We start from the raw sequence: 25,336 nt of genomic DNA on the forward strand, positions 1-25,336 counted from the left end.
TTTTTACTATAATGGCCAGGGGAGCCGTGTGCAGGGCCGTGGGAAAGGCAGAGGTAAAACTTCAAACAACAGGAATCAATTTTATCTATATTACAATCCATATTAAAACTACCAATGTTATCTGTGTAATCAGTATGGACACATAGCTCGAAGCTGTCCTAGATTTATATCACAGGCTAGTTCACTGCCATTATTTAATTATTATTATTTATTTATAATTATTTATTATTTAACAGACAACCCCGGCACTGCCCCTACCAAAACCACTACCAGCATTGACAGATGGGGAACCCCAAAATAATGCAGGTCATACATACTATCAACCACCGAACCCACATTTTTTGCCTTCAGCGCAGAATAGTCAACCATAAATGAATTGAGTTGAATATCCCTAATAGGGATGCTGTGGGTCCACTGAGGAGGGTGAACCATCCATTTAAACCTTTAAAGTATTGACACTTATGAGCTATAACCACATTGAAATTGCATAGTTTGATTTCATTTTTATCTTCTGTTCATGTGAAGGTCACGGACAATAATAGGTAAAGTAACAACTCTGTTACAGGTAACTAAAGATTGTGTTGTTATTTCTGTCTTAAATTGCATAGGAATTAAATAAATCCTACTTTTTCCCACTCCTTTTTAGACAAGTAAACTCTGCCCACTTTGTGCAGTATATTGTATACTGTTTGTACCTAGTATTTCTACAAAGTCATAGTTTAAGTGATTTTCACCATGTTTTTATCTTATTTTTTATTTTTTCATTTGATTGATTGATTTACATGTTTGAAACAAACGTATTCATTAATTCCCCTCTCCTTTCACACACCCTCCAACTAACTGTGCTTCTCTGTTTTTTTTCAGCCGATACGGTACGTATGGCTGGTTTGTTTTGTCTACAAGTTGTATTTTATTTTCTTTCCTCTAGCTGTTGGTATTTTTTTTGAATAACATTCCATTTGTTATGATTCCATTAGTGACAATAAAGGTCAATAAAGCAGATTATTAATTCTTATTATTATCAATGAACCTGGACTGAGTCATAGTGGCATCATTCAGCAAATCTTTTGCGGAACTGATGAGTGATCAATTAAGGACTTTCTAGTGACATAAGCACTGGCCACTGATATACTGTATCTCCTGATAAGACCTGATAAATCTTAATATTAATTTGTCCTATTGAAACCAATACACATACAGTGACTATACAGGGTCCATGTATCTAATACTACTCAAAAGTATTCAAAGCATTTGTATTTTTCTTCTCTCTCATTCATTCATTCGCATATTTCTATTTCTTCTACCAACCTCCCCCCCAACCCCACTAATCTCCACCTTATGTCTTTCTCTCCTGATGAGTAAGTAAAAGCAAATTTGGTCATTGTGATTTGAAACTTTTGGTGGACGTAAGAATTGGGATGACAACAAACCATGGGGCAGTAGATATTCAGTTTTTGCTAAATTATGAAGCTGCGATGAGTAGCTTCAATGGGTGACTGCTAGAAAGAGAAATGAATAAGAGAAGTAGAAAGAGTTGAAGTGGTGGTGATTTATTCACCATACATAAAAGTGCTTGACACTATAGATGTTGTGGAATTCTGAATGCAAACATTTTTAACTTTTGGGGGTAGTGGGAGAATTTTTGAATGAGAGAGTCTGCTTTAATAGCATGACTCGCAGTAAGAACTTTGCCAAAGTCGAGGATGACCAACTATAGTTTTAAGATTTGGGGTTGTGGCAATCTCTGGGATATGGCCTTGCAACGGCAAGGGCTTGGACAGTGGGCTGAAGGATGATGGTTCTTTAGACAAAATATAGCAGGCAAGGAGTGGAAGTATTTGTTTGTTTGTAGAAAGGGGAATAAATGTGATATTGTTAAGAAAATATGACTGTTTGGTGTTGGTTTTTGTTTTGTTTTCAGTGGGAGAAGGCCAATTTGCCTGTTTGGGTATAAAAGGTTACCAATCTCTTCCATATGGTTTTATTTTGCATAAAGTGCATTGGGAATTTTCCCTATTACTATTTACCGGCTAAATATTGTTGTTCAGTCCACAAAGAAGACAACTGCTTGATTAGTTGGTCACATCAGATGATATTGATTGTGGGGCCTCAGTTTTCACGGCATAAGTTGGTTATTAATCAATAACAAGCCACAAATTAATTAACAAATTAATTCTCGAGTCTGCAATTTTTCTTTTTGTTTTTCTTTCTCTTTTTATTGCGATTTTAACAATGAGGGGTCAAGTAATAAATTGTGCAGGAGTTTCTATTCTTTGGAGCCGTGTTTTGGAATTTAATATTTTCATGTTTCAGGTTTGAACTGATAAATTCTCTATCCATGTTTTAAAATCTTTGTGTCAGTGAGACACGCAACACGTGAGAGGTTCCTAAAGTAACAAAATAAAAAGCATTTGAGTATTATAGTGGAGATGAAGGTTTATGTGTTTACCATTTGATGGACTAATTAGCTTGAATATAATACCATTTGTGATTTGACATCTTCAACTTGTAACTTGTAATTGTGATTAGTAAGGATATCATTTTTATAACATGCCGGGTTGCTAACAAGGTTATCTCTGAGTTCTGGGACGTCACAGATCCGGCATTATCAGCCGTGTTCAGGAGGAACCAGAGAAGCTGGACTGGTGACTGGAAGGGAAAAATCCTCTGACAACAACAATAAAATTTGGCCGACGCCAGCTGAATTAAACATGTGGTGCCACCAATTTGGGGGAAAATGAGGCGGACGCGCCACGAAAGGGGCCCTGAGGGACCCTCCCATCTGTGGTCTTTTCTCAAGGTTTCTCATTTCCCCTAGCTGGAGTTTTGAGTTTTTCCTTGCCCTCTTGGGAGTTTAAGATCAGGGGATGTTTGAGAATATCTTTCGTTCTTCACATGTCCTGAGTGTTGTTGTTAGTCACCTAAATGTTGAACAGAGGCTGTGATTTACCGAAGTCAAATTCTTTGTTTGGCACGCTCAAACATGGCGAATAAAAAACTCTTGAATAAAAAAAAACTCTTTACAGTGAGGGATTGGCCACACCGCGGCTCGGTGCCGCACTGGGTAGCACGTCCGCCTCACAGTTAGGAGGGTGCGGGTTCGATTCCACCTCCAGCCCTCCCTGTGTGGAGTTTGCATGTTCTCCCCGAGCCCGCGTGGGTTTTCTCCGGGCACTCCGGTTTCATCCCACATCCCAAAAACATGCTTGGTAGGCCGATTGAGCACTCCAAATTGTCCCTAGGTGTGAGTGCGAGTGCGAATGGTTGTCTCTCTCTGTGTGCCCTGCGATTGGCTGGCAACCGGTTCAGGGTGTCCCTTGCCTACTGCCCGATGAAGGCTGGGATAGGCTCCAGCACACCCGCGACCCCCGTGGGGACTAAGCGGTACAGAAAATGGATGGATGGATGGATGGATTGGCCACACCTATATGAGCGTGTGAAGGTGGATGCAATTGTAGTATGCAACGGGCCTTAGAAATAACCCTAATTGGGGGTACCGACAAGCCCTTTTTAACCCCTATAATAATAATAATAATAATAATATAATAATACATTATATTTATAACGCACTTTACATTCGGAGGAATCTCAAAGTGCTACATGGCAAGTAAAAACAAGAAAACAAAGCAAGGACAAGTATAAAACAACTGGACAACAACCAGGATATGAGAACAGGAATTACGGAAATGCTAGAGTAAAGAGGTGAGTTTTAAGTCCGGTTTTGAAAGAGTCAGTGGATTGGGGTGCTCTTAGGTGGTCGGGGAGGGAGTTCCACAGTGTGGGGGCTGCAGAAGGCCCGGTTGCCCATGGTGCGCAACTTGGTTTTCGGGACGTGGAGAAGGTGTGAATTGGATGAGCGGAGGCTTCGGGAGGCAGGTTTTGGGGCAAGGAGTTCTTTGAGGTATGGGGGAGCATATCCCCTAGAGATGCAATGAGCTAACAGGCCTGATCAACCTCATTGCACTCATGGGGACTGATCTTATATTTTCCTCTTTGGAAACGTAATTGAACAATCAAGTAATCCATTCTGAGAATGAATATTTGTCGTTCTACCCAAAAATAAGTGTTTCGGAAGGGAGGTCATTTACTCCATTGGTTCTGCAAGCGACACTCATTTGGTTTCCTACCCAGAGATAAGGTAATAGGTGACCAGGGTGATTGAAAGTCCGGCATCTGCCTTACATTGTCCAATGTGAAACCTCCAGGTATAGGTTTGTATAATTAACAAACAGCAAGACAGGTAAACTTAAAATTTAATTATTGGTGAAATTTCTGGACTGGATTCCCATCATAATTTCAAATTTTATTGAGTTGTGTATATATTTTCTGATGTTAATTTTTACTGTTCTATAATACGAACTGGGAACGAACCTAACACTCTGGCGCCTTGACTTCTAAATGAAATACAAAACTTGCTTTCGTCTGAAAAGAGGACTTTGGACAACTCTGCAACTGTCCAGTGCTTCTTTTTCATAGCCCAAGTCAGACGTATATTCCGTTGTCTTGAGTTCAGAAGTGGCTTGACTATGGGAATACGGCTATTGTAGCCCATTTCCCGGACACGTCTGTGAACAGTGGCTTTTGATACCTGGACTCCAGCTTCAGTCCACCGTCTTTGAAGCTCCCTCAAATTCTGGAAGCGACTTTTCTTCACAATGCGGTTAAGGCTGCGATCATCTCTCTTGGTTGTGCAGCGTTACCTGCCACATTTCCCCCTTCCCACAGACGTTTTGTGGATGTGCTTTGAAACTGCACTATGTGAACAGTTTGCTCTTTGAGAAATTTCTTTTTGTGTCTTACCCTACTGATGGAGGGTGTCAATGATGGTCCTCTGGACAGCAGTCAGATCAGCAGTCTAATGCATACTTGTGATTTAGTTTACTGAACCAAGCTGAGTGTTTTTCAAGGCTCAGGAAACCCTTGTAGGTGTTTCGAGTTAATTAGACGATTCAAGTGATTAGTTGAATGCCCTTCTAGTATACTTTTTCAAGATATTCTAATATTTTGAGATAGGATATCAAAGTCAAAGTCTGCTTTATTGTCAATTTCTTCACATGCCAAGACACACAAAGAGATCGAAATTACGTTCCCACTATCCCACGGTGACAAGACATAGTTCACAATGTACATACAAGTAAACAACACAAGAAAAATAAAACAAGAAGGCACAATCAATGAATAAATAAGAGTGATGAATAAATAATAAATAAACAAATAACACAATAAATAAGTACAGGACGCTACGCAGAAGGGGTAAGAGAGTTAAGGATCCTAACAGCCTGGAGAATAAAGCTGTTGGTGAGTCTGGCGGTGCGGGAGCGCTGAAGAGGGCAGAAGATCAAACAAAGAGTGAGCGGGATAACTCACATCACTCACAATCGTGGTCGCCTTGCGGGCGAGATGGGAGGCGTAAATGCCCTTCAGGGAGGGGAGTGAAGCACCAATAATCTTACCAGCCATATTCACTATGCGCTGCAGGGCCTTAATGTTGTATTTAGTGCAGCTATCACCCCAGACAGCGATACAACTCTCAATGGTGCCACGGTAGAATGTAGTCATGACGGCCGGAGGAGCACTTGCTCGCCTGAGTTTCCGCAGGAAGTATGGGCGGCGCTGAGCTTTCCTCGCCAGTGACGCAGTGTTGGCGGACCAGGAGAGGTCCTCACTGATGTGCACCCCCAGGAATTTGGTGCTGCTCACCCTCTCCACCACAGCACCGTCGATGGTCAGCGGCAGGTGTTAGGTGTGACCCTTCCGGAAGTCAACAACAATTTCCTTGGTCTTGGTGACGTTCAGCAGGAGGTTGTTGTCCCTGCACCACGCGGTCAGATGGTCAACCTCGAACCTGTACTGAGTCTCATCGCCCTTGGTGATGAGACCCACCAGAGTCGTGTCGTCAGCAAACTTCACTATGCGGTTGTCGCTGTAGGACGCAGTGCAGTCACGCGTCAGCAGGGTGAAGAGCAGCGGACTGAGCACACAGTCCTTGGGGGGCCCCCGTGCTCAGCGTGATGCTGGCGGAGATTTTGTCGCCAACACGTACCACCTGAGGCCTCTGACAGAGGAAGTCCAGTAGCCAGTTGCAGAGGTAGGTACTGAGGCCCTGCTTGTCGAGTTTGCAGCTGAGTTTTTGTGGCACAATGGTGTTGAAGGCAGAACTGAAGTCCACAAACAGCAATCTCACATACGAGTCCCTACTCTCCAGGTTGGAGAGGGCCGAGTGGAGGGCAGAGCAGATGGCATCCTCAGAGGACCGTTTGGCCCGGTACGCAAACTGGAAGGGGTCTATGGTGGGGGGGAGAATGGATCTGATGTGCTTCATGACAAGCCGCTCAAAGCACTTCATGATGATGAGTGTCAGTGCCACGAGGCGGTAGTCATTGAAGCAGGATGGAGCAGGCTTCTTCGGAGCAGGTACGATGGTGGCAGCCTTGAAACACGAAGGGACGATGGCCTGCTGCAGGGAAATGTTAAAGATGTCCGTGAAGACAACCGTCAGCTCCCCAGCGCAGTCCTTCAGCTCTCGATCTGGGATGTGGTCAGGGCCCGCCACCTTACGGGTGTTGATAGCGGCAAGCGCCCTCATCACACTGTCGGCAGAGAGGCACAGGGGCTGCTCGTGTGGAGGGGGAGTGGTCTTCAGCGGGCAAGTGCTGTTCTGAGCGTCAAAGCGAGCATAGAAGCGGTTAAGATCGTTGAGCAGACGGACGTCGCCCTCACAGCTTTGCGGCGCGGACTTGTAGTCCGTGATGGTCTGAATGCCCTGCCAAAGGCTCCATACGCACGCATGCTGTCCTTGAAGTGGGCAGTCATCTTGCAAGAGAACGCCCTTTTCGCTTCCTTGATGCCCCGGGACAGGTCGGCCCTCGCTGCCCTCAAGCCAGCCTCATCCCCCGCTCTGAAGGCTTCGTCCCTGGCCCTCAGCAGCCTGAGGACAGCCCCCGTCAGCCATGGCTTCCAGTTAGCCCGAGTGACGATGGACTTCGAGTGAATCATCAATGCACTTTGTGACGTAAGAGAAAACAGAGTCAGTATACTCCTCTATGTCTGTCCGATCGTTGCAAGTGGCCGCCCGCTTAAACATGTCCCAGTCAGTAGTGCCAAAGCAGTCACGAAGCGCATCAGAGGCACCCTCAGGCCACACCCGTACCCGCTTGTGAACCAGCCTGGATGCCTTCACCCTTTGTCTGTATGCAGGCAAAAGCATACGTAACAGTGAGATGGTCAGAAAGTCCAAGATGGGGGAGGGGGGCGGCCTTGAAAGCTCCTTTATGTGTAGAGTAGACCAGGTCCAGGAAGCTGTCACCACATGTTGGAAAATTAACATGCTGGTGAAGCCTCGGTAAAACAGACTTCAGGTTAGCATGATTCAAGTCCCCAGCAAAGATGGTGAAACCGTCAGGGTGCGCCGTCTGTTGTTCACTGACAGCCAGGTACAGTTCACTAAGAGCCGCGATCCTGTCGCCTTCGATGTTGGAAGGCGGGATGTATACCGCGACTAGCAGAATCGCAGTAAATTCCCTCGGCAGGTAAAAAAGACGGCACTTAATGACCACAAACTCCGCCAGTGGCGAGCAGTGCCTGTATAGCACTACGGAGTCCCGGCACCATTCGTCACGGATGTAGACGCATATTCCTCCTCCTCGCGACTTTCCCCCTCTCACAATGTCACGGTCCGCCCGATAGCACGCTAGCCGCTGCAGATGTACAGCAGATTCCGGAATGTTGACAGTTAACCAGGTCTCAGTGAACACGAGCACACAGCAGTTACGCACTGTCCGGTTCGTGGATCTCAGCAGGTGAACGTAATCCATCTTGTTGTCCAGCGAACGAACATTCGCCAGAAGAATGGAAGGCACAGCCGGGCGAGCTGGGTTGGCCGCCAGCCTGGCCCAGACGCCCCCGCGCTTGCCCCTCTTCTGCCTCCTCGCACACCGCTTCCGACGCATTCCAACCGGGGGAGGAATAGCAGGCGAGTCCGGCGACACACCAGGACGGAGCAGTCCGAGCGCCTTTAATGTCTCCGCATCAAAGTCCAGAACGCCACAAAACCCACTTTCGCCGATGTCGAGCAAAATCTGCCTGCTGTATTTGTAGCATGACGTATTACGACGAGACGAATACATAAAACTGTCGGACAAACACTCATTAAACGAACAAAACACCGTACGGGCGGGACAGAGAGAGGTCGCTGCGTGTGCACGCGCCGCCATCACAGGTTTGAATGATTATAGACCTGTCGCCCTGACATCTGTGGTCATAAAATCCTTTGAGAGGCACGTGTTGAGCCACCTGAAGGACATCACGGGTCCCCTGCTCGACCCCCTGCAGTTTGCCTACCGGGCAGACAGGTCGGTGGATGATACGGTCAACATGGGACTGCACTACATCCTGCGCCACCTACACACCCCAGGGACGTACGCCAGGAACCTGTTTGTGGACTTCAGCTCGGCGTTCAACATCATCGCTTCCGACATCCTCCACCAGAAGCTCACCCAGCTTGCGGTGCTTGTCTCCACCTGTCAGTGGATCACCAGCTTCCTGACCAACAGGAGACAGCATTTGAGGCTGGGGACCATCACATCCGACACCCAGGCCACCAGCACCGGCGCCCCCCAGGGGTGCGTCCTCTCCCCACTGCTCCTCTCTCTTAACACCAACGATTGCTCCTCAGGCGACTCTTCTGTGAAGCTCCTGAAGTATACGGACGACACCACTCCTATCGGACTGATCCCGGACGATGACGTGACTGTGTACAGACAGGAGGTGGAGAGGCTGATCCACTGGTGCAGCCAAAACCACCTGGAGCTGAACCCGTTCAAGACCGTGGAGATGACAGTGGACTTCAGGAGAGCCCCTTCGCCACTTCCACCCTTCACCATCCTTAGTAATGCTATTCCCTCCACAGACACCTTCAAGTTCCTGGGATCCACAATCTCTCGGGATCTGAAAAGGACCGGCCACATAGACTCTGTCCAGAAGAAGGCCCAGCAGAGGCTATACTTTCTGAAGACAGCTCAGGAAGTTCAACCTGCCACAGGAGCTGCTGAAGACCTTCTACACTGCCATCACCCAGTCTATCCTCTGCACCTTCATCACTGTCCGGTTTGGATCGGCCACCCAACAAGACAAGCACAGACTGCAACGGACAATCAGAACTGTGGAAAAGATAATCGGGATCAACCTCCCATCTATCCAAGACTTGTCCAGGACCAGGAAACGTGCAAATACAGTCAAACCTTCGAACATCCCGGTTATCGAACAAATCGGAATTCGAACGAAAAACGCGAGATTTTTTTGCTTCGGTTGTCGAACAAAAACTCGGAGGTCGAACCTCGTGAGATGAGTCGAGAGGACCCGAGAAAACCCGACCGCGCAGCCCGGATGCTGACTGACTCCATTCGTTGTTATTGTATTTTCGTTACTTTGAGGATTGTATTTAGCCCTAATCATGCCTCCAAAGAAAGCAAGTGGGAGCAGTAAACCATCCTAAAACACAGCTCTTACAGCAATGTGACAGTGAACACCCGGCACGCTACGGTTGCGCGATCGGACCAAATTAAGCTCCATGCGCACTGATGTCCAGTTAGATTTTGGAAAGTACATCAGGACTTTAAAAATATTTACTTCACTGGTTTCTTTTATATCAAACTAATTGTTTTAGGTTCATTACCTGACACGTTTCGGCGTCACTATCACATCCGTGACACTCTGATGAAGGCGGAAGAAACAGCCGAAACATGTCAGGTAATGAACCTAAAACAATTTGTTTGATATAAAAGAAACCAGTGAAGTGATTAAAAAAAGGAAAAACAGGATGAACTTAGTGCAATTTTTAAAAATATTTTCTAAATTTCAGCGACGGCTCTGTCACAATAATGCGACAAGGGCGGTGCAGTTGCGCGGTCGGCGGCGCACTACAGTTGCGCGTTCGGCGGTGCGCTGCAGTTGCGCAATCGGACAAAAATGCACAAATGAAAAAATTGCTTAAAAAAGGCTTCTTTTTTTTGTCATGGAACGGATTAATTTTTTTGTCCATTATTTGTGATGGGAAAAATAGATTCGGAATTTGAACGATTCACTTCTCGAACCGCCTTCTGGAACGGATTGTGGTCGAAAACCGAGGTTTGACTGTAACATCTCTACAGACCCTTCTCACTCAGGTCACAGTCTGTTCAAACTACTCCCCTCCGGACGGCGTTACAGAGCGCTGTACGCCAAAACCAGCAGACACAAACACAACTTCTTTCCCCAGGCTGTTGCTCTGATGAACTCACACCACTCATAGAGTCTCAGAGACATCACTGGGTAATGATATCCTGTTCTTGCCACTTAAATGTTGTTAGTCACCTGAATGTTGTCAGTCACTTAAATGTTGTACAGAGGCTGAGATCAACCGGAGTCAAATTCCTTGTTTGTCATGCACAAACTTGGCCAAAAAAGCTGATTCTGATTCTGAGAAGCTGGACAACAATCCTGATCATTTGAATCAGATGTGTTGCAGCAGGTCGACCTATAAAACTGAAGGACTGCGCTGGGGAGCTGTCGGGTGTCTTCACGGACATCTTTAACGTTTCCCTGCAGCAGGCCATCGTCCCCTCGTGTTTCAAGGCTGCCACCATCGTTCCTGTGCCGAAGAAACCTGCACCGTCCTGCTTCAATGAGTACCGTCCTGGGGCACTGACGCCCATCATCATGAAGTGCTTTGAGCGGCTGGTCATGGAGCACATCAAGTCCGTTCTCCCCCCCACCATTGACCCTTTCCAGTTTGCGTACCGTGTCAAGCGGTCCTCTGAGGATGCCATCTGCTCTGCCCTCCACTCAGCCCTCACCCACCTGGAGAGAAAGGACTCATATGTGAGGTTGCTGTTTGTGGACTTCAGCTCTGCCTTCAACACCATTGTGCCGCAGCGACTCATCTGAAAACTCGACGAGCTGGGCCTCAGTACCTCCCTCTGCAACTGGATACTGGACTTCCTCTGTCAGAGGCCTCAGGTGGTGCGTGTTGGCGACAAAATCTCCGCCAGCATCACGCTGAGCACGGGGGCCCCCCAGGGCTGCGTGCTCAGTCCGCTGCTCTTCACCCTGCTGACGCATGACTGCACTGCGACCTACAGCGACAACCACATAGTGAAGTTTGCTGACGACACGACTCTGGTGGGTCTCATCACGAAGGGCGACGACACTCGGTACAGGTCGGAAGTTGACCTTCTGACCACGTGGTGCAGGGACAACAACCTCCTGCTGAACGTCAATAAGACCGAGGAAATCATTGTTGACTTCCGGAAGGGTCACACCACACACCTGCCGCTGATCATCGACGGTGCTGTGGTGGAGAGGGTGAGCTGCACCAAGTTCCTGGGGGTGCACATCAGTGAGGACCTCTCCTGGTCCGCAAACACCTCGTCACTGGCAAAGAAAGCTCAGCGCCGCCTGTACTTCCTGCGGAAGCTCAGGCGTGCATGTGCTCCTCAGGCAGTCCTGTCTACATTCTACCGTGGCACCATTGAGAGCGTCCTCACCAGTTGCATCGCTGTCTGGGGTGGTAACTGCACTGAACAGAACTTGAAGGCCCTGCAGCGCATAGTGAATACGGCTGGTAAGATTATTGGTGCTTCGCTCCCCTCCCTGAAGGACATTTACACCTCCCACCTCACCCGCAAGGCAACCTCGATTGCGAGAGATGTGAGTCACCCGGCTCACTCTTTGTTTGACCTTCTGCCCTCTGGGAAGAGGTACAGGAGCCTGCGCTCCCGCACCACCAGACTCGCCAACAGCTTCTTTCTCCAGGCTGTTAGGGCCCTGAACTCGCTACCCCCTTCTGCGTAGCGTGCGGCACTGTTGCGCTATTTTCGGGAATGTCTGCTGTACGCGCACTTGCTCCTTTTTTTTTTTGCTCCTCTTATTTATTTATTTATTCGTTGTTATTTATTCATTATTTATTCAGCACGCTTTTGTTATACTTGTTTACTTGTTTGTCTGTTGTGGGCCATGTCTTGTCACCGTGGGATGGGGGGGGACGAAATTTCGGTTTCTTTGTGTGTCTTTGGCATGTGGAGAAATTGACAATAAAGCTGACTTTGACTTTGACTATTTATCTGGATGGTCAGTTTATAGTATCAAAGTACCATCTGGTCTCACCTTGTTGGAGAAGCCAACCAAATCTGTCTGTTTGACGTTTGCTTGTTGATCACGTAGGTTCCATGGTGACCACCCAACTTGACTGTCAGCACACCGCTCTGAAGAAGAATAGGCACATCATACAAGAACGTAAACACTTTCAATGTTTCTCCAAAATGTTCCTTAAAATGCTGTGAAATAACATTTGCCCTCACTAAAGGGGTTTTTCAGAGGAAACTCTAATACAGTGGTCTCTAACCCACGGGCCATGGACCAGTACCGGCCCGTAGATCATTTGGTACCGGGGCCGCACTAGAAAGTATAACTTGCATTATTTCCATTTTATTTATCCGAGTCTGAATGTTCTTTTATTTTGAAAGATGCGCCGGATTCTCTCCAATACCTCGTGATATGAACAAAACATAACATCTGTTATGTTGTTGCCGTGATGTTATGAGGACTTTGCGAGTAAAGTTGCGTAGGTGTTCGCATACAGAATTCTACCATGGAACTAAGGATTGAAGGGGGTGTTGGGACCGTGGTGTGTGTTCTTTCTATTCCTCATTTTACAAGTATTTTCAGTAAAAGTTTTTGCGACACACCTGCATCTCTTTTCCTTTGGTACAATAAAACCATGCTTTTTATGCCGGTGGAATCATTTTATTTTGTTGTATTTGTCCGCCACACCTTAAAAGCCAGTGTTGGCACAACATCCAATCGGTGTTCACACCGGCTCCCTAACACTTTTGAAGACGTCACACTATATGAATGGCTGAAAAGACAGCACGGTGACATTTAAGACTGTGGTTAGTCTGCTTTGCAGAAATGGGTCTGGAGTTCAAACACGGATAATTTTTGCAAAGAAAACTTCTAAAAACAATGTGCAGTCGGTGATTATTTGCTTTATTTTGACATTTGATTTTAAATCTGATTTTTTCCCCCCAATTGTTTTTAGAAGTTTTCGTTTGCAAAAATTGTGACGTCATTAAACACCGGTCCGTGAAAATATTGTCGACATAAATTCGGTCAATGGTGCTAAACGGTTTGGGGATCGCTGCTCTAATAGCCTGTCTACAATCAGGGATTGTAGCGTTGTCCGTGGCCCTCTAGCCACAGGCGGTATTGGAGGTGAAAATTGGAAATGGAAAAGAATTGTAACATTTTTATAAATAAGATTCATGTATTATTTAGACTTTATTTTCCAGCTAATTTTGTTAATCATGTACCCATCCAAATTATGAGAATTCCAAAATAGACATACAGATGCAAATAAAGCCTGTATAGGTCTAGGTCAGAAATGAGCAAACTACGGCCCACGGGCCACATCTGGCCCACGGGGCCGTTTAATCCGGCCCACCCAACCCGAATAAATTGTATTGTAAAACATTTTTTGGGGTCATTTTTCCTGCAATGACTGCGTTTCCCCAGTAGATGGGGAAAAGGCCGTCCGCGCATTTACTCCCGGAAGCCGTGTCAGAAAGCTCCGCGCACACTCGCAAGTGTGTGTACGTGCTCAGTAGTACGGACCCGGCGCACTCCGCGCGCGCTCTATTTCTATCAGTGTCTGAATTTCGAGTGTGGGCTGTGACGTCAGCATTCTCGTAATTCACGCGCTGAGCTTTCAGATACAGTTTTACGCTAAAGCCACCCACAAACCTTCCTCTGGAATCCTTCCATTAAAATGAGTGGTCCAAGAAAAAGAAAGGTGGACACTGAGTGCCGAGTGTTTAAAAAAAGAGTGGACAATTTGGCTCGACCTACGAGTTTGAGCAGACGTTCAGCCACATGAACATCACCAAAGCCCCGTCACAGATCTAGGTTAACGGACCAACACCTCTATCCTAAGAATTGCCACAACAAATTTTACTCCAGACTATGATGCACTAGCAAAAAAAGGGAAACCAACAACACTGTTCCCACTTAAAATGAAGGGGAGTTTCTCTAGTTTGTCGTATAAAAAAAAAAAAAAGAAAAAATGCATTTTGAAAATAATTTGTACAATTAGCAGGGATTGAAACGAGCGACCATTCTCATTTTCAAACAATGCAGGATGCTCAAGGACATTGTTGCACTACCTGTTTGCAACTAATCTTAATTTTTAAAGTTCTTAAAAAAAAATAAAACAGACTTTGACTCTTAAGGTTGACTTTAAGGAAGTGTTTCCTGTTTCCTCACCTTTATCACCAGGTGTTTGTGAGTTAAAGCTCTGCTCTGATTTTCAGATATCCGTCACCGTGTTCCCGTTTTGATTTCTTTATTACTTTATTTAGATGTATTCTTTCACTGATTCTTCAAGATTATGTATTTGGTCAGAATGTTTGCCGTTTGATGTGATTTTGCCTCATAAGATAAACATCCATGCTTTACGACATACTAAAGGCCCAGAAAAATTATGCAATGACCTTTACATGTTTATATTACTTTACACAAACATTACATCCATCTGCTCCTGGTTCAGTCCACCGGTCAAAATTTAGAACCCAATTCGGCTCCCAAGTCAAAAAGTTTGCCCACCCCTGGTCTAGGTCCTTTGGTGCAAAATAGAATAACATTCCGGCAAAGCTTTTAATTTACTCTAAATCTCCTTTAAAGTGCAGTCCAGCCTCGCCTCTGTGCATCCCTGTGTTTGGGTCTTCCACCAGCCATGGCATAGTGACCGACAGTTAATAATGAACCTCAAAGCGGCAAGATATACAGAATTAATCTTTCTTGGGTATTTAGCTAAAGAGTTCATATACAACAGGTCAACATTTTTTTGGGGGTATGGCGCCGCTGTGAGTGTCAGCCTCCGAGCAGTGTTCTCTCTTTTCCTCTTTCTTTCTATTTGTCCATTCGGCGATGCTGGTGCCTTCTACCACACCTCGGCGTGTGCAGATCGCTTCGGATCAGATAATATTTTTCCCTGGGTCCGGGATGGCTGCGCACATCGGTCGGGACCGGCGTGACTCTACGACGGCTTCCTGCTCATCCGGCCGGTGCTGACCGGGTTCCTTGCCTTGGCCTCACAGCCGCGACCCCTGTGGGGAGTCCACTCCCTCGTGCTCGTCGGAACCAACGACCTTCGCCGTGCCAGCCCCATGATGACCATCTGCACGTGCCCCGACTGTGTGCCCAGGACGCTGCTCACACGTTTGCCTGTTTTGTGCTGTTTTACCGATTCACGACCACGGTCCATTGGGCACCGTTGAACTTGGCTGTCCTTACACCTATTTATGGACCCCGTGGAGACTATTTTGTGTGTTTTGGGGTGTTCTTTGGTGATGGGGGGTGGGGCTTGTTGGCCGCTGTTAGTTTTTTTCCTTTGTCTTGTTGCTTTGCTTTGATGGCTTTTAACTTACTGGCTTTCTTTGCGGCGCCGTTGTGTGGCAGCCTAATAAGAGCCTATTGAGTTGTGCTCATGCCATCTGTGTGTCTTTTATATACTCGCTCTGTGGTATGAATACTGCTGGGGCCTGAATTTCCCCACCCCGGGGATCAATAAATGTTCAAGTTGCAGTGACGAGGCCCGTTTTAACTTCAACAGAAAAACATTTACCGTATTTGCCGGTGTATAAGTCGACTCGGTGTATAAGTCGACCCCCTAAAATTCAACGGAAATTTACGATTTTATGATATATCCTTTGTATAAGTCGAGCTCAATTGTTGCATTATATTAAACTTCAAAATTCAATCAGAAATATGCGAAATTTAATGACGAAATGTGTTCAAATTCGCGAGTTTGTAGCGAGCGATCTATACGCCATTTTAAATATTATTTACTTCATGACCCTGTGATATTACGCGCCGAGAGAGACTAACAACAATGAACACTCTTAGAAACTGGTTTATTTTTAGTTAAGAAACAACAAATTATAATTATAAAGTGATTGCCGGTACATAGAGTTCAAAATTCGTCTTCATCGTCGCTATTTCCGAAAAGCGTTTGGCGAATATTTTCTAAGTGCCAACGGCTCTTGCGCCATAAAGAGTCCGCCTCGGCTGGTTCCCCATGTCGGCCAGAACAAGTGAAAATTCGGCCTCTTCCCCTGGAAGTCTGGCCAAGTTTGGCGAATATTTTCTAAGTGCCAACGACTCAACCGCCGTAAAGTGTCCGCCTCGGCTGGTTCCCCATGTCTGCCACCACAAGTGAAAATTCGGCCTCTTCCCCTGGAAGTCCGGCCAAGTTTGGCGAATATTTTCTAAGTGCCAACGACTCAACCGTCGTAAAGTGTCCGCCTTGGCTGGTTCCCCATGTCGGCCACCACAAGTGAAAATTCGGCCTCTTCCCCTGGAAGTCTGGCCAAGTTTGGCAAATATTTTCAAAGTGCGAACGACTCAACCGCCGTAAAGTGTCCGCCCCGGCTGGTTCCCCGTGTCGGCCACCACAAGTGGAAAATTCGGCCTCTTTCCCTGGAAGTCCGGCCAAGTTTGGCGAATATTTTCTAAGTGCCAACGACTCAACCGCCGTAAAGTGTCCGCCTCGGCTGGTTCCTCCGGTCGGCCAGAACAAGTGAAAATTTGGCCTCTTCCCCTGGAAGTCTGGCCAAGTTTGGCGAATATTTTCTAAGTGCCAACGACATTCATTTAGACATGGCGATTGAATGTTTACGTACCGGTAGTTATTGTCGTTGCTTGACGCGCGATGACTCGCACATTCGCTCAATACCCAGTACTTCCCCCTAGCAGTCATCTTCGCTGCCTGGCTTTCGATGTCCGTTATTGAGGTGAGAATATTTGAAATTGTTGCTGAGGATGCGTGTTAATGCGACGAACGCTTTATAATGATTCAGTTTCTCGCTGTTTGATGAGCCTGACGGACGCACACCCACGCACAATGAGATGCATGAGAAACGGCCTTGGTTACCATCACATTTGAAGCAATGAATACGAAGTTAAATTTTATGACTCGGTGTATAAGTCGAGGTCGATTTTTTTCGGTCGATTTTGGATCGAAAAAGGTCGACCAATACACCGGCAAATACGGTATTTCGAAAGAAAAAACCCCAGTTTCAGTTCGAGTTTCTTCAGAAGATTCTCTTAAGTGGGGTTTGATGGTTAGAGTGCTGTCAAGCAAGATGCCAAGATATTTGGATGAATGAACCACCACAAATTAATTTCCCTCACTGTTGGGGTAAAGACCATTTCTAGAGTTTGAAAATAACACGAGCTTAGTTTTGTCAAAAGGTGGCATGGTGGGGGATTGGTTAGCATATCCTCCTCACAGTTTGAAGGGTGCGAGTTCAATTCCATCTCCGGCCATCCCTGTGTGGAGTTCGCATGGTCTCATCATGCCTGCATGGGTTTTCTGCGGGCACTCAGGTTTCCTCCCATTTCCAAACAATCATGGTAGGCCGATTGAGCACTCCAAATTGCCTGTAGGTGTCAGTGTGAGTGTGGATGGTTGTCTGTGTGCCCTGTTATTTGCTGGCAATCGGTTCAGGGTATTCCCCGCCTAATGCCCAATGACAGCTGGAATAGGCTCTAGTTCGCCGGGAAATCCCGTGAGGACACGCGGTACAGAAAATGGATGGATGGATGGATGGATGGATGGATGGATGGATGGATGGATGGATGGATGGATGGATGGATGGATGGATGGATAGTTTTGTCAGAGTTTGGTTAACTTTGTTTGATTGAAGTGCACTTCACTTCAGAAACTTTATTATTCCCCTGGCGGGCAATTTGTTTTGCAACAGCAGAACAACACAAAGTCACCAATCATTTAAAAACATCACAACATGGGCAGGGGCTCCATTCAATTACAGTCAATCATTACATTGTCCAGCAAAAAATATAAAACCAAACTCCAGACACCACCTAAGATGCAGGCTCACAATACCAGGTTCAAGAAGCCTATAATGCAGTGCTTCTCAAATAGTGGGGCACGACCCACCCCCCCATACCAAGGGGGGCGTGTGTGACACCAGGGAACATGCTTTTCTTTTGGCTGTACTAGATTAAAGGGTAATTAGACATCCACTACAGTAGGTGGGAGTGGCGGTATCACTGGAAGAGTGTGCGCAAGGAGTAACACCATTGCAGAAGAGCTGATACTACCTGCAGCCGCGGATATGGTCATGCTGCCTCATTTTGAGTGGAAATTGTTTTATTTAATTTTGTTTTGTAGGTTAAAATGTTTTATATATTGTGCTCCTGAGTTAATGTTGCTGATTATTTTGAATTGAATATTATTTATTGGTGTTATTTAATTTAATATTATGTATGTTTATTATTACTTTATTGTATTTTTCCAGCATAAAATGGCAGTTGGTCAAGAATGTTTATAGTTTAAATAATTATAATTTACTTTTAATTTCAGGCAAAGTGATGCACTTTGAATCTGTTCTGTTACAGACTAAAATAACAATGTTATTAATAAAGTTATTCTTTATTATAAGTTGATCTTTGTTTTTTTATTTATTTTTTGTTTTCTTTAATGTTGATAACATGGGGGGGAGGCGAAATGTTTTCTTTTCCTCAGGGGGGGCATCACAGAAAATAATTGAGAAGCACTGGTTTACAGGAAGGACACTTGGAGATAAAACTGGTAGAGGTGCCAGAGGGAGAGCGGCAGGAGGAAAACAACCAAGAACCCGGCCAAAGGTGATCGCCAAGGCCAAAAGACGGGATGGAAAACAACAGCCCCCCACACACACCGAATCGTCCATAATCATTTAATCCGTTCTGTTACAGACTAAAAAACAATGTTACTAATAGTTATTCTTTATTGTAAGTTGACTTTTCTTTTTTATTTATATTTTGTTTTCTTTAATGTTAATAACATGGGGGGGGGGGCGAAATGTTTTCTTCTCCCGAGGAGGGGCATCACAGAAAATTATTGTGAAGCACTGCTATAATGGTTGGCACAAAAGTGTTCTTATACCTATTCGTTCTGAGCCTTGTTACCGTCAGCCCGACGGCAGAAGCCTGTAGTGGCAGGCTAACGGGTGGGCAGGGTTGGACAGAATGTCCGTAGCTTTGCTAGTGAGCCTGGCTCTATATAGCCCAGAAAGCTCCATGAAACTCATCCCAGCAATTCTGCCACACATCCTCACTATGCTACTAATCTATTTTTATTTTTGGCAGTGAGGGACCCAAACCAACAGATAAAAGCGAAGGTTAAAATTGATTCAATTAAACAAGAATAAAATAACTTCATAAAAGATGTATAAAAGTACATGTGTTGGTGGGCCTTTGTGCAAATTGCATCCGTGTTAGCCTCAAATGAGAGGTTGTCATCAATAATCGTACCTATGTACTTATACTCTTGCACTTTTGTCTACTGCTTGTCCATTAATTAAAACAGGGGTATATGGTGGAGGCTTTTTCCTAAAATCAACAAGTTCTTTGGTCTTCGACATATTCATTTTTAAAAACGAGCTCTCACAGCATTTGCTAAAATCATCCACCACTGGGCCGTGGGTACAATCCTGAGAGTTTAAAAAGGGCGACAACCAGAATCGTCAGCAAATTTAAGGATGTGCCTATCAGGATGTTGACGACAGCAATTATTAGTGTATAAAATGAATAAAAGTGGTTAAAGGACACAGCCTTGAGGGGAGCCAGTGGAAGATAAAACCAGCCAAGATACAATACAATAATTGGTTAAAAGATCAGCTAAAATATGTGGTTGAATACAGTTAAAAGCAGAAGAGGAATCAATAAATAGAAGGTTTGCACCCCCTCAAGGTGACCTAAAACCAGGCTGAGGAGCCTGCCTGTCCTATATGCAAACTGCAGGAGGTCCAGCCTACTTTGTGTTCGTGACGAGGGACGTCAGAGCAACCAGCCGAAAGTCATTTAGCATTTTGGTGCTCTAGTCTTGGTAACTGGGACTATAATCGAGTCCTTCCAGAGACAAGGAACCCTACAGAGCTGGAGATATTTTGTAAAAATAAAGGAAAAAATACCTGCCAATTCTACTGCACAGCTCCTCAAAGGTTTGCCCCAATTATGTCTAGCCCTGGGCTTTTTTTTTTTCGCTTTCACCCCTCTAAAGAGTCTGCATAAATTGTCTTTTTCTATTACAATGGGGGTGTCCAACTACGCAGGGGGAGTATATACTGATAGCTTATCACTAAAATCATCAATATTAAAATGATAATAAAAACTATTAAAATCCCCGGCCAGCACATTGTACGACAAGTCAGCAAGCCAGAAAGGGTTCCTTTTTTACTTCATACCCATTATCGATTTAACAGCCTCCCATGCAGGTCTTTCCAGAAGTGGCTTTGCACCTTATATTCATACCTGATTTTAGCTAATTTTTAGTTTAATTTCATGCTTAATTTATTTTTGTAATTCCCTGCTACGGTTTATATCCCCCATATTAAAGCTAATGTTTCTGAGAATTATAATATTTTGGACTGACTTGGATAGCCAGGGTTTATTATTTGGGAAAATAGAAATCAACTTCCTGGGAATAATCATGTTCTTGCGGAAGTTTATATATAAGGTAACTGGTTCAGTGAGATTGTCCAAGTTTGGACAAGTGTCAGTAAATAAAGTCCAATCTGTGCAGAGAAAACAGTCCTGGAGTCACCTCCATTTAGACAGGTACCAACCTCCTCTCGGGTTTAGTTGCCTTCTGGACACTTTCATACGTATCCGTGTATGAGGGTAAGAATAGATGATTGTTTACCATGGGCGTGAGGTCGGAGGCCCCATGAACGGATAGACTTCTTCTCATCTGAGCCCAAAATCTAATTGTGGCGATTACAACTGGACTGGAAGAGAAGGTGGAAATGGTCAAGGGCAGTTGAGAGCAGACCAAGGAGTGAAGGGAGGGTATAGAACAGTGACTGTTCCAAACACTAAATCAAGATCGGCGAGTATGGAAGCAATTTGTTCCCCTTTTTTTTTGCTTCTCAAGGTTTCTTATTTTCCGCCAATTTTTTTTTAATCCTTGCCCTTCAGGGAGTTATGATCATGGGATGTTAATATTTACTTGTCAAATGTGGGTATGTGAAGCCCTTAGACGTTTTTATGATTTAGGGCTACATAAATAAATTTGACTTGACTTTGTACAATTGTACACTGTGTTGAGATTGGAATACAGTGAAGCATCGCTATAACGCGGTTCACCTTTCACGGCCTCACTGTTTCACAGATCTTTTGGAAGGTGCACGTACCATTTAGTGCTTTTATCGACACGGTGTTCAATGTGCTGCACATTCTCACATTCTCACACCATTAATAGCCACACTGTTTTCTGACACAACATGTACCTGTTTTGAACCACTACGACACTGAATAATTTTTTTTTCAAGTTCGTCTTAAAACAGTTAACCTTAACGATATTTCGGCATCTTTAGCCAATGGTTTAAAGCACTGCATTGTTGGTGTTATTGTTAAAAGCAAAAGAAAAATAACATGAGTACATCTGCGTTCTGCTATTTTGAGGAAGAATTCAAAGAAGTAAGCACAAGAAACATTCCTTTATGGTTGCCAACTTTCGTTTTGCACAACAACAAGGGTTTGCCGCATTAAATTGCATGAATCCACAAGGATGTGGCTGAAATACAGATAGATAAGGTGTGCCATTTAAGGTTACAAATAAAACTCGAACGCAACATTGCGTCATACTTGTCCGCTGCCGGCTGGGACAGAGCCGGGTTCTTCTCACAGCTTGCATTATTTATAATTCATTTGACAGTTTAAAAGAATTATTTTGAAGAAAAGGAACCATTTGGGGGTGGCTGGGTGAGGCAGTGGTTAGCACGACCGCCTCACAGTTAGAAGGGTGCCAGTTCAATTCCACCTCCGGCCCTCCCTGTGTGGAGTTTGCATCTTCTTCCCGGGCCCGCGTGGATTTTCTCCGGGCACTTTGGTTTCCTCCCACATGCTTGGTAGGCCGATTGAGCACTCCAAATTGTCCCTAGGTGCGAGTGTGAATGGTTGTTCGTCTCTGTGTGCCCTGCGATTGGCTGGCAACCAGTTCAGGGTGTCCCCCGCCTATTGCCCGATGACTGCTGGGATAGGCTCCAGCACGCCCGTGACCCCCATGGGGACAAGCGGTACAGATAATGGATGGATGTATGGAACTATTTGGGGATGGTAGAGGGCTCGTAATGGTCATGGTCATCCCCTTCCGCAGCTTATATTTATTCTTCATTTTACATTGTAAAAGTTAAATGAATTAATATCCATCCACCCATCTTCTTCCGCTTATCCGGGGTCGGGTCACGGGGGCAGCAGCTTTAGGAGGGACTCCCAGACTTCCCTCTCGCCAGCCACTTCGTCCAGCTCATCCTGGGCGATCCCTAGGCATTCCCAGGCCAGCTGACAGACATACTCTCTCCAGCGCGTTCTGGGTCGTCCAAGTGGTCTCCTGCCGGTGGGACATCCCCGGAACACCTCCCCAGGGAGCAGACCAGGAGGCATCCTGTTGAGATGCCCGAGCCACCTCATCTGGCTCTCCTCTCAGCGGCTCCCGGATGACCGAGTTTCTCACCCTATCTCTAAGGGAGAGCCCTAACACCCTGCGGAGGAAACTCATTTCGGACGCTTGTATCCCGGATCTTATTCTTTCGGTCACAACTCATAGCTCGTGACCATAGGTGAGGGTAGGAGCATAGATCGACCAGTAGATTGAGAGCTTTGTCTTTTGGCTCAGCTTTCTCTTCACCACAACGGACCGGTACAGGGTCCGCATTACTGCCGACCCTGCACCGATCCGCCTGTCGATCTCACGCTCCATTCTGCCCTCACTCGTGAACAAGACCCCAAGATACTTGAACTCCTCCACTTGGGACAGGATGTCATTCCCGATCCGAAGAGGGCATTCCACCCTTTTCCGATTGAGGACTTAGATTTGGAGGTGCTGATCCTCATCCTGACCGCTTCACACTCAGCTGCAAAACACTCCAGTGAGAGCTGGAGATCCCGGCTTGAAGAAGCCAACAACACCACGTCGTCTACAAAAAGCAGAGATGCAATGCTGAGGTCCCCAAATCGCGCCTAAATATTTTGTCAATGAAAGTTATGAACAGAATCTGTGACAAAGGGCAGCCTTGGCGGAGTCCAACCCTCACTGGGAACGAATCCGACTTACCGGAAATGCGGAGCAAACTCCGGCATCGATGATACAGGGACCGAACCACCCTTACAAGTTGGCTCGGTACTCCGTACTCCCAAAGCACCCTATACAGAACTTCCCATGGGACACGGTCGAACGCCTTCTCCAAGTCCACAAAACACATGTGGACTGGTTGAGCGAACCCTCATGCACCCTCGAGGATCCTGCCAAGTGTCTGGAGCTGGTTCACTGTTCCACGGTCAGGACAAAAACCACACTGCTCCGCCTGAATCCGAGATTCGATTTCCCGATGGACCCTCCTCTCCACCACCCTAGAATAGACCTTACCAGGGAGGATGAGGAGTGTGATTCCTCTGTAGTTGGAACACACCCTCCGGTCCACCTTCTTAAAGAGGGCAACCACAACCCCAGTCTGCCAATCCAGAGGCACTGTGCCCGATGTCCACGCAATGCAGTAGAAGCGTGTCCGCCAGGACGGCCCCACAACATCCAGAGCCTTTAAAAACTCAGGGCGGCTCTCATCCACCCCGAGGAGTTTTTTAACTACCTCGGTGACTTTGACCCCAGAGACTGGAGAGTCCACTTTAGAGTCTCCAGGCCCTGCTTCCACAATGGAAGGCGTGTCAGTGGAATTGAGGAGGTCTTCGAAGAATTCTCTCCACCGACTCACGACGTCCCGAGTCGAGGTCGGCAGCAGGCCATCTTCACTGTAAACAGTGTTGACGGTGCACTGCTTCCCCTTCCTGAGACGCCGGATGGTGGACCAGAATTTCCTCGAAGCCGTCCGTAAGTCATTCTCCATGGCCTTTCCAAACTCCTCCCACACCCGGGTTTTTGCCTCAGCAAAGCCGAAGCCACGTTCCGCTTGGCCATCTGGAGTCCCACAGGCCAAAACAGCCCGATAGGACTCCTTCTTCAAACTTTACGGCGGTTGAGTCGTTCGCACTTAGAAATCATTTGTCAAACTTGGCCAGACTTCTAGGGGAAGAGGCCGAATTTTCACTTGTGGTGGCCGACATGGGGAACCAGCCGAGGCGGACACTTTACGGCGGTTGAGTCGTTGGCACTTAGAAAATATTCGCCAAACTTGGCCAGACTTCCAGGAGAACAGGCCGAATTTTCACTTGTTCTGGCCGACATGGGGAACCAGCCGAGGCGGACTCTTTATGGCGCAAGAGCCATTGGCACTTAGAAAATATTCGCCAAACGCTCTCGATGGGACAGAAGACGACCTTATCTGGGAAGAGGAGGAGGAAACTGAGGATAGAGAAGACCAAGAAGATGCCCTTTATGACGACAAACTAAACAAAAACGAATGGAACGAGCTTTTCGGAAATAGCGACGATGAAGACGAATTTTGAACTCTATGTACCGGCAATCACTTTATAATTATAATTTGTTGTTTCTTAACTAAAAATAAACCAGTTTCTAAGAGTGTTCATTGTTGTTAGTCTCTCTCGGCACGTAATATCACAGGGTCATGAAGTAAATAATATTTAAAATGGCGTATAGATCGCTCGCTACAAACTCGCGAATTTGAACACATTTCGTCAATAAATTTCGCATATTTCTGATTGAATTTTGAAGTTTAATATAATGCAACAATTGAGCTCGACTTATACAAAGGATATATCATAAAATCGTAAATTTCCGTCGAATTTTAGGGGGTCGACTTATACACCGAGTCGACTTATACACCGGCAAATACGGTAATTAATTTATTGCAGGAAATACGTAAGTATTTGATACATCAGAAAAACAGAACTTAATATTTAGTGCAGAAACCTTTGTTTGCAATTAGAGATCAAATGTTTCCTGTAGTTCTTGACCATGTTTGCACACACTGCAGCAGGGATTTTGGCCCACTCCTCCATACAGATCTCCTCCAGAGCCTTCAGCTTTCGGGGCTGTCGCTGTCGCAGAAGTGGGCCAAAATCCCTGCTGCAGTATGTGCAAACCTGGTCAAGAACTACAGGAAACGTCTGATCTCTGTCTCTGATCTCTCTGCGTGTGTAATTGTCTCTACCCTTTACTTGGTCACTTCTTGTGTTTGTCTCGGCGCGAGTTAGCATAATGACAAGTTAATCCGTAGTTCGCCCGAACTTTTTGTTGTCAATCATGTCGCCTAAGAAGGCTAGAGCAAAAAGCGGCAAGGGTAGTCAGAAGAGGGAGTAGCGAATGTAGAAATGGGACATGATT

The 25,336-nt window shown here is 45.9% G+C and overlaps 1 protein-coding gene across 4 annotated transcripts in view; it reads right to left on the reverse strand.

The window, feature by feature from the left end:
• The window catches only part of fxn (frataxin), a 74,635-nt gene that overhangs the window by 14,612 nt on the left and 34,687 nt on the right, over positions 1-25,336 (reverse strand). For all 4 annotated transcript variants that reach the window (XM_088374926.1, XM_088374924.1, XM_088374923.1 and 1 more), the window contains one exon: positions 12,142-12,239. In XM_088374926.1, the coding sequence (XP_088231052.1) occupies positions 12,142-12,239 (98 nt within the window). The remainder of the gene's footprint in view (positions 1-12,141; positions 12,240-25,336) is intronic.

This window comes from Syngnathus floridae, chromosome 5, assembly GCF_059516105.1.
Source record: "Syngnathus floridae isolate MCC-2025c chromosome 5, RoL_Sflo_1.0, whole genome shotgun sequence".
In the NCBI taxonomy this organism is placed as follows: Eukaryota; Metazoa; Chordata; class Actinopteri; order Syngnathiformes; family Syngnathidae; genus Syngnathus; species Syngnathus floridae.